The following is a 20,375-nucleotide window of genomic DNA, read 5'->3' on the forward strand; positions in this document are numbered from 1 at the left end:
TTCAATGAAAACTAATTTAAAAATGTATTGTATATAACAAAGAGTCATCACTTAGTTAATTGATTTTAATAACATTTCTGATTTTAAATGTTTAAATATAATATAATTTTACACATATGTATGTATGTATGTATGTTCAGATACAGGACATCTATATACATTTTTAAAATTTTTTGTGGTGAGTTCAATTTTGTTAAGTTTTTCTTATAAATACAGTAGATGTCCTATAATGAAAAAGTAGGCTATGGATATTTTGGATTAGTTTTATTGCGATATAAAAATTAGCGAGTGCTTAAGATGGACCAATTCAAAACTTTTCTGTGTCAATCATTACATGTGGATATAAAGGATTACTGTCAGTCATTTAGGACAGTTTATATTGTTATCAAGACTTACCCAATTAGGCATCTCGTGTATGTCAGCTGTCCTATGATGATAGTTGAGCACGACGACGGTGAGCACCACAGACGAAGCCACCATGAACATAATGCAGTTGAAATATGTACCTGTATCATCCAGGGTTAAAGAGTGTTAGTAAAAAAAACAACAAATAATTCACCTGTCGCAAATTTTATTTAATTTTGTAAAATGTATTATTCAATTTAAATGATTCAAGTCTATATGAATATATTTTTCTTTTGACAGATATTAGAAATGATCGTTTATTAATGATACAATATTAAGAATGTAAAATACGAAAGAAATAACGAGTCGACATCAAAGCGTAATTCGGATCCGGAATTCACATGGGAATTTAGCGGGAATCAAATTGTAGTAAATCCGATTGATATTCGTTCCGATAAATTAATTAAAAGTTGAATATTATAAAACGTGGGCACGCTTTGAAGTCGTTCCGTCAAATTGAACGGGCTTCTTTTTAATTATTAAAAGTAAATTCAAGTTTAATGATTTTATGATCGGTTCAATAGCAATCTCTTCATATCTGGCATACTTTCATTTCATACTTACATTCCTATTTCAAACATTCGATTACTTTCATACGCAAAAAAATAAACCAAAATAAGAACGATGAGATTAAAATGATTAAGTCTCATTCTTAATATCACTCACACGCACAAGTTAAGATTATTTTTAATAATGACACATGTTAATTAAAAAATAAATTGAACATTATATTCATGCTTTTTTAAATAATAATATATTTTGTGATCATTTCAATTTAAGTTATATTTGAATGTATAATATTTATAATTTCAATTATTGATATGAGTTATATTATACTTAGTTTTAATATGAAATTATCACAATGTTATTTTTTTATAATTATAATCTATTTTAGATAATAATAATAATATGACATTTAACATCAAGCAAGTCTACTAATGCCTAGTAAAATCTCAAAAGTTGCTTCAATTCATGTACATAATTTTAGAACTATTTAGTGTGGTTAAATCAAATGTGCATATCTTTTGTGTAGTCATTTTATCAATATGAATTAATTATATTTATGTATTATATATAAACAGTTGATAATAAATTAAAGCACCTGCTCTTGTTTAAATGCGAGCAGGCAAAGCCCACAATACCTAAAATATTGTCACGAAAATGATAAGGGACCGTTAATAAACACAACCTAAATTTATGTTAAATATTACACAACGTGTTGTAAATTTGAGTATTAAGCTTTATATTATATAATACTAGTGTTGTTTTATACTTTATATTATACATATAATATAAAGTATATGGTATCGGAAAATTAATTAATAAATTAATTAAAATAAAGTTATCGGAAGTATAAGGTTATCAAAGTCGAAACCAAAATCGACGTCTTAAATTAAATAATTTTAAATTTGTTTATTTTGATATCTTCGAAATAAATATTGAAATACGATATTGTGCAAGGTTTACACAAATTCTAAGCAGAGTTTAGATGGAATGCGAATTGTGTCAACTCGGCTCACATATTTGATGCATTCCATGATAACCACAGTTGCATAATGAACGGTCAAAGCAAGCCGGTTAACAAACGATAATTGCAATTCGTGGCTTTCAGCACTGTCCGAAAACCACATCAAATATACTCGCAGTCTACGTATCATATGTACATAAAGCACAGCTTCAAGAGTAGTAAGTTTCAAATTAAATCTTTTCCTCGTTTTTTTTTTTGTTACTGGCCGTGATTACGGAAACACGCCCTTTAGTTTCCGGAGGGATTTCCAACGTCCGTTTGCAAATGGCGAAAATCTCTCACACCGAACCGGAGCCAAATTGATCCTGTAGGATCCACTAAAAGTTAGCGTGGCGAATGGACGTGAATATAAAAATTGAAGGTTCGGGCATCATCAGTTGGCCGACCACGTACTCCAGGACTATGGTCCGACGCCTGGGGTTGGCGTCAGGGCTTGTTGATATTCCAGAAAGATTCCAGATATCCGCAAATTGCATTCCCAATATGATTAACCGTCGTAAGAACGGCTCAAAGTGCACATTGCATGTGGTATTTAATCACGTATAACACGATTGGTTCCGATATTGCGGCCATAAATGCGAAATAAAAGTCGGTCGTAACTTGGAAATTTTTGAGATTCGATTTGATCGTATCCAGGTGTGCACGGTTTGGTTTTATTGAAGCATTCAAATTGATGTTTTATTTATTCGATCGTTGACTGTGAATAGATTTTTTTTAATTGAGAATATTGGACGATTTTTATTGACGTTGAATTATCCCCTTTTTATTTATATATTAATGTATAAAATCATTATTCTTAATATAAATTTACTTTATTGTTTTGTATAGGTTTTTGTATTCGTTTGGAATTAATTAATTAATTTGGTGTTAAATTGGAATTCATTAAAGAGTTAACTGCAAATAATAACAGGGTGGAGTTTATCATTAATTAATCATTTTGACCCAATGCATTCGAATATTATAATGATTTTTGTTAGTTTTCTTCCATTTATGAGATGTGAGCGTTTAAAAATGCGGATTTTTCGGCTTTTGCAGTCTCTAGCTTAAAATATAGTATTTTTGTGCTCAAAGTGAGAATATTCAAACGTTTTTCAATGCAAATCAGTTACCGCTCGAATTGATATATTTAGTTAAAAAAAAAACAATTCTTATGCAGGTAGTAAAATGAAAAATAGGTCAAATAAATGCATAATACCTTGGGGAAAAAATGCGTGAAAAGAGATATATTTTCGACATTTGAAATTCGCTAGATAATTCATTTCAAGTATTTTAAATCAATAAACCACAATCGGAGGAAAAAACATCTGACTATTGATTTAAATACTCACTTTGAGTATAGCTATACCAGCTTTTGAGCTACGATAGCTATACCACAACAGCCAAAAACTGAAAAATTGCGTATTATATGAACGCTTATATCTCATCAACGAAAGCGAACTTACAAAAATCATTATAATATTCAAATTGAATGCGTCAAACTAAGTAAAGATTCATTGACTCTACTTTTTAAACTCAAAGTGATTTTTTGTTGTTCCATTATAACCAGATGTCTTTCTATTAAAATTAGATAGTTCTTAGTTCGAGTAATTATTTGATTGAATCAAAATATATTTCATATTTAAATTTAAATTTGTAACGAAATACATAGGTAGAAGAAAATAATTATTTTAATCATAGTTATGACCTTGAACATTCAGAGAATTTAATAATTTAAAGGTGATATTGTCTCTCAAATCTACTTGAATTATTTATTTCATTTGCGTTGGATCATTATAAGCCATTTTGACAGATAATAAACAAGAGAAGATTAAACTTGTTAAAGTGTTATATGAATCGTAAATTTATGAGAATTCAAACGTGTACGTAGAACATTTTAATAAGAGGTTTATCTCCAATCATTTTATAGAAAAATTTTCTTCTCAATATTCACTAGAAAAATAATTAGCATTACGTAAATTATAAACAATATTTTGATGTGCTAATTTTACATTCTAAAAAAGTATCATTGAACGTTTTCATATGTTTAGATATTAAATTAAACAATAATGCTGAGTTTATAATAGGACGTGTGTTAAAAGCATGTAAATGTAATGTAAATACTTAATGTTTCAATTTGAAGAATCGGTTAATTACTAAAATACACATCACCAACATTTTATGATATTTTACATCGTCGCATCTTTTGAGATTTACAGCATACACAGCTAGCAGCACAAGCACATCACATAAGAAGCACAATGACACACAATGAAGCGCACAAAAGAGCTGGCAGTAGGCAGAAGTACAGTACATATGTGTGTAGTGGCGTATTTTTTTCCTTCTAACCTTTTTTTTGTACAAAGAGAGCTAGCATGCAATTAAAGCTGAGCCTGGTAAGAACAATCAAGAAGTGCAGCAGACACAAGACCAAAGCGACAGATACAAAAGACAGGCCATCCCGGGGACCCTGGGGGGGCCCTAGAGACTCAAACTAAACGATAGACAATTCTTTATAGGGATAGCAAGAATATGTTTTGATACTTGGAGGTTTGCTGAGCGAAGCGGTCGTGCTAGCCGCCCGCCACTCGGTTAATCATTGTCTTCTTTACCATCATAATATTTCAATTTGCTCAATTTAAATCAGTACATTTATTTATTTTAGGCATTTTTAACACAGTCTTTTGTTTAAAATCAAACAAACAAAACAAATCAAACGTAAATAATAAACTATATTGAACGAAAATAACTATTAATATATATAAATATAATGAAAATAAAGTTGGTCTGCGCCCCTGGCGAACACCATCCTGTAAACATTTTTATTTTATCAAGTGCCAATTTTAGCAGTATGTACAATGTATATATTTAATAATGAGGTTTTAATTAATGACAAGTGTTTCTTTTAATGATATGAAATAAAGCGCATTTCCATTGAATTTATTTTTTGTTCTAAAATTTATTTTTTTATGTAAAATTTGTTGTAATTAGAAAATTCGATCGAACTGCGCGCTACTAAAAAAATAAACAAAATCATAATAAAATAATATAAATAAAATTAATACTTAATTTTGCTTAATTAACTGTTTTTTTGGTGTTGTCAGGTTACTGCGAAAATCTCTTTGCAACCATCTGTATTTATTGTAAAATTTTAAATTAATATAATTTAATTTATTATATTAAACTACAACCATTCATTTTGTAGATATGTATACTAAACGTTATACACGTACTGTAAATATAATAGATCGATTTGTAATATGCTTTGAATTAATTCTACAAAGTGTTTGGTTATTGATGATGTAATTTTTAGTCGTCTGAATTGCATTTTGTGTTAATTAATTGAAAATTAAAAAAAAAGTTTCAGAATGTGAAATGGTTTTGTCTCTATCACATGAAATGCAATGCATACTTGTAAGTGTAATTTTTTCCTCTTATTAGTAATATTTTGTATGAAGAAAGAAAGTTTTTAGATATATCACATCATAAGCAGATAATTCTCTATTTATTATTTATATGTATATAAATAGGAAAAGTTATTTTCTTTTTTAAAGATATATAATAGAAAATTGGACGGAGTGGATAGAACGAGGAAACGAATCTATTACGCTAGAAAATAGGAGAAATCAATACGTTCAAAATCACTTTAAGCCATGATGCACACTTAAAAAAACAGAAAGAGTTTTTCAGCTTATATATGTATGCATATATAATATAGGAAGTTCTGGGAAACGTGAGATGAGAATAAAGCGTAAGTGATTTACAAGTCAGTTTAATTAAATCAGAACAGTACACTACGATTCGTAAGTATATCTGTTGAGACAATTTGATTCGACTTATTGTTTTATTTAGTATACTATTTTAATCTAATACATATTTTTTAATGAAGAAAAACAGTATTTCTCCCATTTTGTTAATATTCAATTTAACTTAGCCAAATTTTAATTAGTTTATATATATTTTTTAGATTTGAAACATGAATAGCCAATTTATGGAGGTACGCAAAGACGATACCACTTATTTCGAATTTGGCACAACCACTCTTTAATTGTGGCCTACCGTTTATATTATTTAAAAATTATAACGATTACAAAAGATGAGACATTGCCTTTGTGGATTAAATACATATGATCGGATTAAAACGTTGCTTTTCAGTGCTATCGTCTCCGGTCACTCTCAACTCGTGTGATCATGATTTCGACACACCGATTAAAATGTTTTCTAGTTGCTCTAATGGTATGTATAGTTAGCAACTTTTATCTATTTTACTGGTGAGTTTAGAGAAAGACGTGTCTAATTTATTAATTTAGTTATTATTTAAGTTATTTGGAAGAGTGATTATTTTATTTAGATACATTTCTTTTTGCCATGACAAGAAGTGGTGCTGAGCTAGAGCTCTCACCTATCAAAGGAATGGCATCGGACGTCTTGGTTATGACGTGACCCACCAAGAGGGAGAAAACTGTTTGTGACAGCAGTATTGTAACACCTGTAACAAAAACACTTGCCTACTGTCATTCTGATTGTACCATTTCGCCCATGGACCACGTCGAACTTCCGTTTCCGGTCGCGAAAATCGCGAAACAAATAGCTGGTGAATACGACGAAATGGTACAACGCGAAACGAGAGGCTCGCAACACTTTGTAATCATCACACACTGGCAGGAGAGATACTTATAGATGTGACAATCACAAAAAAATAAAACAATTGAAACAGAAAGTCATAAAAAAAAAATTAAAAATAAAATAAATGTAACAGGAACGACTTCTCGCCTACAATATCTTTGGTACACGTCGAGATATATAAAACACACCCAAAAATTTAATGCTTAAAAATATACAAATAAAAAAGGAAATAAGTAAACTTGCACAATTGTTGCTCAAGACCACATAATAGTACAGTCCAATGATAAATTTTAATATACAAATATAAATAGTAGATACCGAAAAACAACTATAATACATATATGTTGAATTTGCAACAAAAAGTTGTTGTGAACCTCGAAAGGCGCAAGCGATCGTGCAAGCTTGGGTTTCTCAAGCTGTCGAAGTCCTGTATTATATAAATACATATAAAATAGGCCAACCCTCCAAGTATCATATAAATTTACTCGAAAATTCATCACATTAATTAAATAATAAAAAATGAACCAAAAACCATTAAAAAATCACACTGTTTTCCTTAAACAACAAAATAAATGTATATAATAATTTAAAAATGAGTTAAAAAAACTAAATTCAAGAGAAATAAAATTATTTATTTGCTTTTAAACAAGGCAGGCAATGTCTTAGCTTGAGTAATCGATTCAGCATTTTTTGGTATCTTTCTGTTAATTTTGTTTAATCAAAACTGTATTTAAAATGTGTAAGTTCTATATTGTAGATATTCGTGTATTATTGTTAATGTTCAGTTTTAGTGCGCCGGTGGCTCGTGTTGGGAAGCTGTGTTTTTTTTTAAATATTAAATATTGAAATGTGGTTACGTACGTGAGTCTTCGTCGATGGTGCTGAGGACCATGGACCAAGGGAACAGTCCTGGGACCACTTTACTTCTTACAAAATGCACTTCTTGTCTGCGTAGAAAAGACACTCAAAAACATTTAAAATTTATTTTAAAATTAAAAACCAAATAAAAATTTGTTTCGAATCGAACTTACATAAGCAAAGTGTGACCCAAAGCTGCTGTTTAATGTGGTACTAATTCGTTGAACTTTATTTATAATTATATAATGAAAAAATGCATATAATATGCCATTTGACAAATTGGTGTTCAAATAAGTGATTAATGACATAATAATTACATGCAAAAAATTACGACATATAATAATAAATATAATGCAAAAAAATGTTTCATTGGTTACGATTTTGAAATTGTCTGTACCAAAGACATTATAAAAAATGATTTTACAAAATCAAAACGGAACCTTCATAACATGTTTAATACATAATAATTAATCATGCTTTGAAAATATGTACGTGAACAAAAGCTGAAGAATTTAAATGGACACAAAATGAAACTCGTACGAAACCACATTTAAAATTAAAAACAATAACAATTACAATAGTGTTTTTATAATAAGAAAAAAACATTGAAAATGAGAATAAACTTTTTTCCAATTAGTTGTCGATTTGTCAGGTGTATATATACACTTATATTTATATATAAAATATATAGGGTGGTAATTAAACATGCCATGCACGTATCGTTGTTTATTTAATGTAGGACATAAAAAAACTTTAATATTATTATAATATTTAAGATCAATGAAAATTTAATATTATTAAAAAAAATCTAAATTTATGTATTAAATCTAAATAAAGATGAATTTTTAAATTTAATATGAGGAAATATATATGTTTAATCAAATGTTTATACAAAAAATAATAATGAATGAATCAACATCTATGAAAAAAAAGGATATGATAGTCATGTATATGTACACATGTATTTTACTCGGAAGAAAAAACAAGTTTATGATAATTCAAACAAAAAAAAAACATTTTGTGGAATAATAGTTTCGAAATGGAATACTTAATCCGCCTTGTCAAAAATATCGGATATGAGCTATCAAATATTACATGAAGTTACGTTTAGTTCGATCGATTGATATGAAAATGGATGATTTTAAGTTTATGTGAAAATATCAAATTACTTGAACTTACTTCAAACTGCTACACTGACGTGAATTTAAGACTAATTGGGTGTTTGTATGATGTGTTATTATATTGACAGTACAAATAACTGAATCGATAGTTGTAATTATTAAATTAAATTATAAACAAGAAGATATTTCATAAACAACAATGAAATCGGAAACTTATCTACGCAAAACAAAACAAAACTGAGGTTCTTGTGGTTTATAATAATAATGATGACAAAAATAAATTATAAATGTGCAAATAAACAATTTTTTTAATTTCATTTTTTATAAAGCTTACACATACATCCATAAAATTGGCTATGTCTCATAAATTCCAGTTAAAAAAACTACCAGAAGAAGCCAAATCGATTTTCACGAAAGACAAAAATAATATTCTACGGTGACAAAAAATAAAAGTTCTGTTTTCTTTTTTTTCGCGGACAAAATAATAAGTAAAAAATAAAAATAAATTTTCTCAAAATGTCTCATTTTAACCCCTATACAATTTTTTAATTGAACTCACAGAACTTCTACATATTGATATGTATGTATCATAAATAAATTATACATAAGTAAATCATAAATAAAATATAAAAATAACTGATATACATGAGTATAACCCCCATATTAAAAATATGTAATACAAATGATAGTTTAAAATTAATATAATTTTAAAATAATTAGTCAAGAGAACTAAAAAAATAATAATTTTCCCAATATATAATACAATGTAGGCTTGTAAGTGAACGTTGTTATTGAATTTATTTAATTTATTCCCAAAATATGTATATCTCCCTGCACAAATAAATATAATTCAAGACAATATGAAAAATTTCAAATATGAAAAATTGATTAAAAAAATTTAAATAAATAAATACCGAAAAGACGTGCGATTGAAAATTTAAGTCATTTCGGAATACTGTGATAATTTGAAAGAACTGTTTTCAGCATTGTCATAGGTATAAAATTATATTTACTAATTGAAAATTAGCAATTTCATAAATTGTTTTAAATTTTTTAAATAAAAGGCGTTAAAATTAATTCAAATCCGAAGCATGAACTATTTAATTAATATAAAATATTCCAAAATACAACTGAAATTTTCCATTGAACGTCAATATACATATGTATGTATTTATTATATAATAAATACATACATACATATGTAATATGAACATTAGAATGATACTCACTTTCAAGGAGAAATATTTTTTAGCATTCCAATAGGTAATCAGTCTTTAAGGGATTTTAGAATAATTATAAAATAAATTTAAACAATTTCTTTATCTTTTATGTAAAGACACATGTGTACTGGAATATCAATAAAATCATTTTTTTCCATAAAGCGACTTCCATTCCAATATAAATCCAGTAAACGTATAATTATTGCGATCGTGAGACACACGCACAGTCAAAAGTATTTAATAAAAATAAAATAATTAAAAAACGAACCAGAAAACAATAGCGAAAACAGACGGTTTCGGCACACAACAACGTTGTCGAAAATTAAATAAGTAGGATTTTTACAAAAAAACGGGTGAGAGTATATATATATATATATATATAAATATATAATGGTAATATAATATTTATATATAATAAATTGGACGAAGTGAATTTGTGTGTGTTATTTTGGGGGGGTGTACCTAACAGGGGGATAGCGTCTGACACCTGCGGCAGCGTCTCCGCCACCAGGTTCAGGAACACCGTGAGCGACAGAAGGATGGTCACCCCTGGAAACAGATGCACCCTCATTGGCATACATTCAACACTTCTGCTAAAACTTTAAGAATTTTTGGCCTCTAGGCGGTCAAATATTCTGAAAATTCCACTCGAACGCCGGCCCCTCCAGATAAATCCTCTCTGGTTTATGCTGCGCGTACTGTCAACTGCTGAAAAATAAGCTCTCAACGTTTTTAGTAAATTATGTGACAATAGATTACATTATCATTACTTCCGGGAGTTGAAATTATTATTATAGAATTATTTTTATAATTATCACATATGAAATGTGCTATTGGATATTTTCACCGATGAATATTATTGGTTTTTGTATTTTTATATCTAAAATACAAAGCTATGTATGTATGTACATTTTTGTATTTGAGTTTTGAACCTTTAATGTGACATTTTTATTGTATCAGCTATTGACGATTTAAGGTCCGTTTATATCATATTCAACAGCTTGGCACAACACTGCACGGATTAGACAACTTCTATTCACACTACACAGCATCGTTTGTTTTCAACACGTTCATACTTGTTTTGGACGTTTATATTATCCAGCACTGAACATCAACAGCTCGACTCAACACAGCACCGAATTACAAGTCTGTTTTCAACACATCCATACTTGTTTTGGACGAGTGCAAGGCAAAATCAGTTTACATATACATTACACAAAGCGCGACGATACGGCGCGATATATGTATCTTGAGAGTCAATTCTGTTTCAATATGATGTTTCCGAAAAAATTAAGGGCGAAAACACACAGCGATGAACGGCACATCGCGTGCATGGCTCTCCGCTATGGGTGGTCTCCTACATTTCTTCAAATATGGGATACACCGTTATCGATCACTGTCAAGCAAGGATAAGTACAAGGGTACAATTTTACCGAAAACTCCCAGATGTTCATTTTGGGGCGGGGCGTGCTAAGCGTTCCATGAATATGTGCAAGGCACGGCCCATTTGTTTCGCATGTTTAAAAGTATCTAAAAAAAACCAAGTTCCACGTACACCGCTGTAAGTTTTCTCCCTAATATGCACATGACAGCACCTTCGTTAGTACTAGTGCACTTGCCACTATGACGTCACGTCATGTGTGAATATTTCACAGTAGCCAATAATAACCGGTTCTGCTTTATGCGTTTCGGTGTCATGTACTGCTGTATAATGTGAATAGATCGTGTCGGTTACTTCTGTTACGGATTCACCACGTACATATTACGGAACATATAAATGTGTCCATATAGAATTTATAAATGAATATTTTTCAGTTGCTGGCTTGATCTGTACTGGTATAAACGAACCTTTAATCGAACTTCTTATGAGAAAGCTTATATGAAATACAAACTAACACATGAATTTTCTATAGTTGTTGTTTCGTTTTAAAATAAATGAATGTAATAAATATAAATATTATTTTAAATTATAAAATGTTTCTATTTTTTTTTCAATGTGCATTTAAAGTTTAATATCGTAATATATTTGGTTCGGTGATTACTGGTCACAAATTACTCGTCACAAAGTCACTAAAATCTCTATAACGGAACATCTGGCAGCCGAAAAGTCCATCATACTAACGATAACTATCATAGTAACGAGAACTTGAGTGCCAAATATTGTGTATTCGCGATTTTCATGACAAAAATTGTCTTTGTGACCACCCCAATGTGACGAATAGTCCAATTACCAATATATTTATGTATGTATTTAAAATCGAATTAACAAAGTATGTATTGTTACTATTATGCAATATTTGAGTGTATTATATTGTATATGGAAATAAATTCAATATGAACTTTAAATCTAATATTTTTTGAATAGATATCAGTGAAAATTCTTTTTCTGAAATATGTATGTATTATAGAATGGAATGTGAATATCATTAGGAACAAAACTCATTAAAAAATCGGAAAGCGACAAAATTATACAATGAAATCTAATCCCAAAAGCAGCCATTTCCAACGATTTTTTTTTTCAATTGGAAAAACGTGCGAGAAACTTTGGACGGAGAAAAGAAATTTACTTTACATTTCGGTCCTATCAGTACAGATACGTAGAAAAAAGCCTGTATAAGTCTACGACGACGACGTGAGAACTTCTTAATATTCAACTCGCGTTTGCCGACTAAGAGCCCAACCACGATAATATCAGTTCGAAAGCCAGAAGTTTAACTATTGCTCTATTATGTGATTTGAGGGGTTGAACAGAGAACTTGGTCGGGTCTAGATATCTGTTGAATGCTCTCGAAAGACAGGCACATTCAAGCCAAAGTCGGAAACTGGCAACCGGATTTTATTTAAAAAAATTTAAACGGAATAATGTATACGTAGATATAAATTCGCGGCAACAACGTAATCTGAAAATCCGGTCGAGCGCGGATTACCGGACGATAAATTTCCACGGTGAAAATAAAACCGTCCGGTTTTTCCGAGTCCCTGCCGCCCCCTACTTCACGTACGCCCCTGGAAAAACGTTATAGATTGAATTTCTTCCTATTTAACACCTCGACTCCTCAGCAGACGCGTGCGGCCCTGTTTTTTATGGACCTGCCGACATTTTTTTATGCGTAAAATGTTGGCGGTCATAAATAAGGAAGTGGGTTTTCGACGCAGGAGAAAAAGACTGCTTGAAAAATCTCGTGTCGTCCTTTGGTGAATTCACTACTGAAGTCGGCCGCCTCCTCTCTGAATAGTCAATGACTAACATAAACAAGAAACTTTTCAAAACAATGCATATTATGAAAATCAAATGCAAAAAACCTGCGGAAAACTCGTCAGTCATTTACATACATTCAAATACTTACATAAAAATCGCTGAAACTCTAAACAGTATATGACAATATATAATATATACATAAAACCAATAAATGGATGTCGAAACACAATATGGTTACAATAATAATCATTGATAATGACTTTTCCTCCAAGTATCAAAGTGACGATCCTCGTTTGCCAGTTCCGGCAGCTCCCAGCAAGGCTTGTTACGACATAAGGACTAGACAAGGAGCGAAACACCTTTGCGAGGATACATAAAGGAAACACTGCACGAACAGATCCTTATATAATATATACATAGGTGTATATATATATATATATAACATATTCACAATCACGTGTACCAAAAAAAATGTATATATTTAACGGGAAAACACTTCATCATAGGGACGCGTGGAAACGGCCTCGTTCGCCGATAACACCCGCTAAATATTACACGTGCGATAAGCATTTATTAGGTTTCATAATATAAAAAAAATAAATAAAACCTATCCAAGAATTGGAATAAATTGAACGGGACATTGGATTTTCGCTTAATCCGCTCGGGGCGAGGTTTAAATCGCGCGCTTCGATAGACACTTTTCAAACGTTGCGAATATGCACCAAAACGTATTAATTGGATTTTTTTTTTGATAAACATACATTTATAATGAAACACCATTTTTTTTGTATTTTCATGAAAAATTTGGTTTAATATCATGCATGAATGTGATGCGAATATTTTTGCAAAGAATTTCAATTTGAATGAAGACGACAACGTTTCAATGTAAATCAAAACTACATACTATTATACATTTATCTAAAAATTATTTTTTTGCTACTTACATACATACATACATACGTATAAAAGATAGCTGTAAGTATGATATTACATTAAACATTTAGCTATTTAAACATAAGAACACTTTTAGTTATCTATATTGTTATAATAAATCAAATAAATACATTCATACATATATAAATGCGCGTAGAATATTAAGTGTCTTAATATACAAGTAATATCATTAATTTAAAATACTTTTAGAATTAAATTACTTCCTTCTGAATAATTCAAGTACTCAATGAAGAATTTTTAATAATAAATAAAATACAAAACAATTTAAAAGCATGGTGATTGTCCTTAAATAATTTTCTCTTTAGAGCAAGTTTCTTATTTGTTTCTATGAAGATAAGTTGTTACAATCAAAAGTATTTTTAAATAAGACATTCCCAACTTATACATATGTCACAGTGAAATTATATTTCAAGTGAAAATATATTTTCACTGACGTTTCAGTGAAATCATAACCAGTTACATTTTCAGGATTGGTTTTATTCATTTAAGATTAGATTGTTAGGGTTGGTATTATTTAAGGATAGGTTAGGTTAAGTAAAGGTTGGCCCTATTCATTTAAGATTGAGTTGTTAGGGCTAAATTTATAGAGTTAAACGTTGTAAATTCATTATTTAATATATTTTCACTGCTTGAATTAGTAAATATATATTTTCAGTGGTGAAAATATATTTTAACTAGTGAAAATATATTATCACTTGAAATATTCTTTCACTGTAACATATACATGTGTATATTTAAACATGATATTATACATATATTGAGCTATCGGTAAAGGGTAGACTCCAACGACCGCAAATCGTCGCTTGTTTGAGTTTGTTTGGCAACTGCGCATAAATGAATATCAAATAGTTATAGTAGACGTAAAACGGCATGGCGATCGTTACGAGGTATTATTAAAGACCACGCCTTCTATTTAAAAGCCAAAACCCTCACTGTGCATATGCATACATACATACATACATACATATGTGTATGTTCATTAACATCCATAAATCTACTGACAAGAGCACGTCCTCGCCCTCGACAAAGGATGCATCATTTTCCCCTCCATTTAGAATTGAGAGGGATCCAAATGTTTCACAATTAAGTTGAATATTATAATATATAAACTCTTGTCAAACAACGCATGCAAACATTAGGTGTTTATATATACGAGGTGCGATCGGTAACGAGGACTTTCCCATTGTGTCCCTATTTAGCTAGTGTCCACTTTGGGTACCTATGAGCGGCACAGCGTCCGACGTTGTGGGCATCTTTTCTGCCACAAGATTGAGAAATACTGTGAGTGACAGCAGTATGGTGACACCTGCAAAAAAACTTTTAAAACAACTGGAACAAATCCACTCATTCGCCCGTATCTTAAAAGTAGTGGATAAGTACAGGGGGCGCCATCGAACATCCAATCCAATATCCTAGCGCGCATCCTCGTTCACGCCATTTCAGCAAGTTCACTTTTCGTAATCGGAAAATTTACGGGGAAAACTTGTAAGCATTCGCGCGAAACTTCAACGAAATTGTGTTTTTTTTTTCTTTGTTCGCTTGCTTTTGGCCTTCGAAATTCAATTATGCGAGATGGGTAGGTAATAGACAAGTTTCAAATTCGTTATTCTAATCAAATTTTTGAATAACTTTTTGAATACACATATAATATATGTATTTCATAGATTTTATTACATACTAACTTATTTATTTATTATTTAAATAAGAATAAACATCTCCATTTAAAAATAATGATTTTCTAATAACTAAATTGAATAGTCATTCTTATTTTTTGTTAAACCAAATCGTGTACCAAATATTTAAATGATTCTAAATTTTTCATATAAAATTTCATTTAATAATCAACATAAAATATGTGCATGTAAAAGTGCTAAAATAATATAATATTAATCAAGATAGTTGATGATTCAAATTTTGACCCAATTCGCAGTCTTTTATCTTTGATTTCACGCTATCCGTACAATTTTTCCATCACATTGGCGCCAATCGGAAAAATCTAACCACGTTCGAACAAACGTACAACGGAATCCAATTTATTCAAATTTAAAAAGAAAAAATTGCCGTAAATCGATCGACACATTCACGCCGAAGCTTTCACGGCCAATAAAACTTCAATATCACGGTTCAAAAATCACCATATAAATCACTTCTCAAACTAAAAACCAACCCATAACTGAAAACAGCTTTGAACTTGCCAAAATTGTAATTCCACACAACACACATTGGATATTTTGAAATATGGACAAATAAGTTCCTACGAGTTGGATGTGTTCTGCTATAGAATCTGTGCTGGAATTATGAACAGGTAAATAAACATATATATTTTCAGTCGTAATCCGCGCTTGATTTTGGCGCATTTAACTCACCGAGGGTTAACTTTTCACCGGAATCCGGTGGTAGTGTGAAACCTAAGAGTGCCATTGAAGATATGAGAACACACGGCACGATCAGGTTGAAGAAATAGTAGAGGGTTCTTCTCCTGATCTGGATAGTAAACGTCACGTCGACGTAGGGTTCTGGACAACACGCGTATGTTATGGTATTCTTCTTTCCGGGCATTCCTAAAAACAAAATGAAAACATTGACATAATCTCTTTGAACGTCAGAGAGACGTTTATTATCTGTGGGATCTTATGTTTGCGAAACTTAATTTTGCACACCTGGGACACGGTTGAACTTTGACATACAAAATGAATTAGGAACCGTCAACTGCATTATCCATCATAACTAATGGCGATACATCAACGTGGTTGTTATGTGTAAATTTTCACAAGTATGAAAATCTTTCTATACTACACATCCTTGAAAGTAATATAGCCCGAAGTAGCATAGACATGGTATATATTTTGAAATGATTTGAATTTACAAACATTTACAAGCATTAAATTAAATCGTATTTCAAGATTAACGTAGGCCTTTCTTGTAGTTTGTTGGAGATATATAATATTATTATATGTATATTAAATTCAAATTCTTGAAATGAAATATTTAATTTACTTGAGTATTATTAATGAAATATTAAAATTTTCATTTATTTGATGTACATACATTTATTATGAGAACGTTTTGACGTATACATACATGTTTCTTTTGTTACAGTAGAAGTACATTTTCTAGTTGTAGTATATTTTGACTAGTTTGAATATATTTCATACAGTTTTAGTTGAAGTGTATCTATAGTTGTAATATATTTTACACAGTTGGAAAATATTCCGTCTTACCCACTTAGATTAATTCATATCGCGAATTACATTCCAATTGCTTAAAATATATTACAAATGTAAATACACTTCAACTATAAGTTGGTACCAGGTTAGATGGAAAGGTTTAGGTTTTCGTAAAAACGTCACTCGGCTAGTAAATTGAGCTGGAAAGTAACAATTTTTGAACACATTCTTAGAGTCGTCGTAATACGATACTCATTACTACAGTTTGTAATACCTAGGAAAGATTAACAAAGCATGGAATTTTAAAGCATTCTTAAAAATATCAGAACTGTCAAAACTGTACTGTCAAATTGGCACCAATTTTTAAAAGTGTATTAGCGTTTGTAGAGTTATAATTTAGTACTTGATTTGTATTCGAATATAAATGAACTAAAACGCCGGTCGGAATATAATATTAACTGAAAATGCACTTCGACTCTAACATATACATACATACTCATTTTAGCTTCAGAAGCAATTTAAAAAAATATCATGATGTTTTTAATACATTTTCAATAATTATGTACATACATAAAATAATGAGTGGATAATCGTTTGATTATAAAAATATTTATAATAGCAATATTTGTATTGAAGCCACATACATACATATGTATGTATTTCAACAGCTATATTTTTTTAATTAAAGCGAAACTCTAATTACTAGTTATTGTGTAAAAGCTTTAAGGTAATATAAGATTTTTGCAAAATTAAAAATTTACATCGACATTATCCCTTTATCCCGTTATCCATTTTAACTGAACGAAATTAAACCGTTGGGCTAGCAGGCGAGTGCGTACTATATATCTTTTAACTTCAACTCAGCATTTTATCCACTTCTTTTTAATTCACTTTCTACGTTGTATGTGTGTGTTTCTTTGTGTGAATCTATATTCTCAAGGGAGGAGACAAAAGGGCGTTTCTTGTGAAGTCGCAAGAATAATGTTAAGCGCTGGCAGAGACGTGCAGGACTCGCCGCCCCGGGGCGACTTGTTTCTTTCTTCAACAAAGGCTAAAATTTTTACACACACCTCCATATACACATAGAGCAACGCGATAAAGAAGTTATAGCTCCCAGCTAACTCAGTTCAATTTAACCGCGGATAATGGCATTGTAAGACGAGCGCGAGAACTCGAACCCCAGAAGAAGTTTTCCCGGAATCGAAACGACAAATCCTACTCCGATTTCTATAGAAATAAATTCGGATACAAATTTTCGACAAAAACTTTCTGATCTGTACATAAAAATTAACAATAAAAATGTATACCCCACCTATTAAATACCATTCTCCGTTAGTGATGAAGTCGGACAGATCTCCGCCATCCTCTGAATTAAGCACCAAATCCAGCTGCACAATTCCCACAATTAATATGCATAACATACGTAAAATAAGCATAATTTATGTAGTAAAATAAACAGAAAATCATCCTACTTAGAAATGATAATTATCTGTGTGCGTATTGACTAAATTACGGGTGAGGCAGTTATTATATAATATAATATAATAAAATGGAAAATATTAACTTTAAAAATGGAAAGGTACATGCTGAGAATATTTCAATACACATAAACCAATAATAATCCGAGGAATTATTATTGAAATATCTTTAGTGTAAGTTCAGGTAAGAAATTTTTTTTGAATCAGTAGGTATTCTCATATTACATTTCTCTAATAACAATAGATATGTGTCAATATGAAAACTCTTTGATGAATAAAGCGTGTGATATTTTTATTAGTAGGCGTTTAGAGTTCATGCAAAACATGCATTTTAAAATATAAAATTATTTAATTATACTATTCAAAAGTGGTACTTACCAAATTTAGCGACAGATATTACTTATATTGGATTTAATACCCTCAAAATCATACGCCATTCAATCACACTCAAAGAGAAGTATACATTTAATTTAATTAAAAGGAATGGAAACCTTTTAAGTGATGAAACTCTATTGATAAAAGCACCGATCGTACGATTCGATCCGCATTTATAGCATTGCATTTTTTGTAAGAAAATAAAGTCGCTTTTACTGCAAAGTTCCAAAGCGACCATTCGAAAGTTGCATTCTAACTTACAAGGATGACCGCAAAAGCTCTGAGAGAATTTTAGATTTTTCCCAAAGGCTAAGTTGACGTTTACTACGTACGTGTAACACGTTTATGAAAAATAGAAATACGAGCGGAATGTGCGTGTGTCGCTTTCCACTAGTGTAATAGGAAGGCCCCAAAGTTGACAGAAAGCTTTTCAGCTGAAGTTTTATTATTCAAGGAGCAAGTCCTGTGGGAGCAACGGCGGCAATTTGGCCTCAGCCATGCATTTTATCACCATTAATATTCTGTAAGGAGGGTAAATTTTGAACGTGTCAGTCCATGACACTTATGCACGGAGGGCCCAGCTTCGTCCTTACCTGAACAAGAGACTTCGGGGGTCTTGGCGACCAGGGTTTTAATGGAATTTATTATAAGCTTCGCGAGAGGGGGTTGTTTCCAACGACGCCGAGACCTCGGGTACATAATAATAATAATTTCAACATCATTCCGTGTTTAATCCCATGACTTAATAGCCGTGAAAAAACCAGGAGTCCAAACGGTGCTAATTCAAAGCTGCCTACAATGAGTAAATAAAAAGCACAATTGCAATTATTATGGCGGAAAACGCTCGCTCGTCGCGCGAATTTATTCGACCGATAAAATTTCCTCGGTTAAATTTCACGTATTAAAGTCGAGGGTTTGGGAGGGGGGGCAAAAAATACCCCGACCCGTAGCCGCAAAAGTCATTAACGAAAAATACGGTCAACCCTCACAAGGAGCATCGCAGTTTAATTGCTCGCTCGTTTAGATCGCGTCTAATTGTCGGACCTCGGGAGAAGATTTTCCCCGGCTCACATTTTCCACCGCCGTGAATTTTCATATTTTCCGCAGATTTGAGACATATCTCGCCACGCATCGAGAAGTAAAGGAATCTTGGCTTGCGACTTTCCGATATTGAGGTAAATAATGAGACACTTCATCGAAACGACTGTTCGATTAAGTAAAATAAAACTGATATTGACTTTAGTATTCCAGTATTTTCCTATTTAATATTGAAATTATATTCAGCACGTAAAAATTAATTAGATAATTTATATAAAAATTATAAAATAACTAATTATTATTTTTAACGAAATAATACATGTACGGCAAAAAATATTAAAATGTTCTCCGAAAGGAAATTGTTTTTCCTGCTTTAATTTTATTTCTAGCATCTCTTTTGCATTGTTTGAGACGACTTATTTAAATGTTA

The 20,375-nt window shown here is 30.8% G+C and overlaps 1 protein-coding gene across 1 annotated transcript in view; it reads right to left on the minus strand.

Moving 5' to 3' along the window:
* The window catches only part of nAChRalpha6 (nicotinic acetylcholine receptor alpha6), a 94,367-nt gene that overhangs the window by 7,429 nt on the left and 66,563 nt on the right, over positions 1 to 20,375 (minus strand). Inside the window, exons 5-8 of the mRNA XM_077439883.1 lie at positions 18,367 to 18,442; positions 16,254 to 16,448; positions 10,197 to 10,283; positions 397 to 506 (exon numbers count right to left, since the gene is read on the minus strand). Of these exons, the coding sequence (XP_077296009.1) occupies positions 397 to 506; positions 10,197 to 10,283; positions 16,254 to 16,448; positions 18,367 to 18,442 (468 nt within the window). The remainder of the gene's footprint in view (positions 1 to 396; positions 507 to 10,196; positions 10,284 to 16,253; positions 16,449 to 18,366; positions 18,443 to 20,375) is intronic.

The sequence above is a fragment of the Arctopsyche grandis genome, chromosome 10, assembly GCF_051622035.1.
Source record: "Arctopsyche grandis isolate Sample6627 chromosome 10, ASM5162203v2, whole genome shotgun sequence".
Lineage (NCBI taxonomy): Eukaryota > Metazoa > Arthropoda > Insecta > Trichoptera > Hydropsychidae > Arctopsyche > Arctopsyche grandis.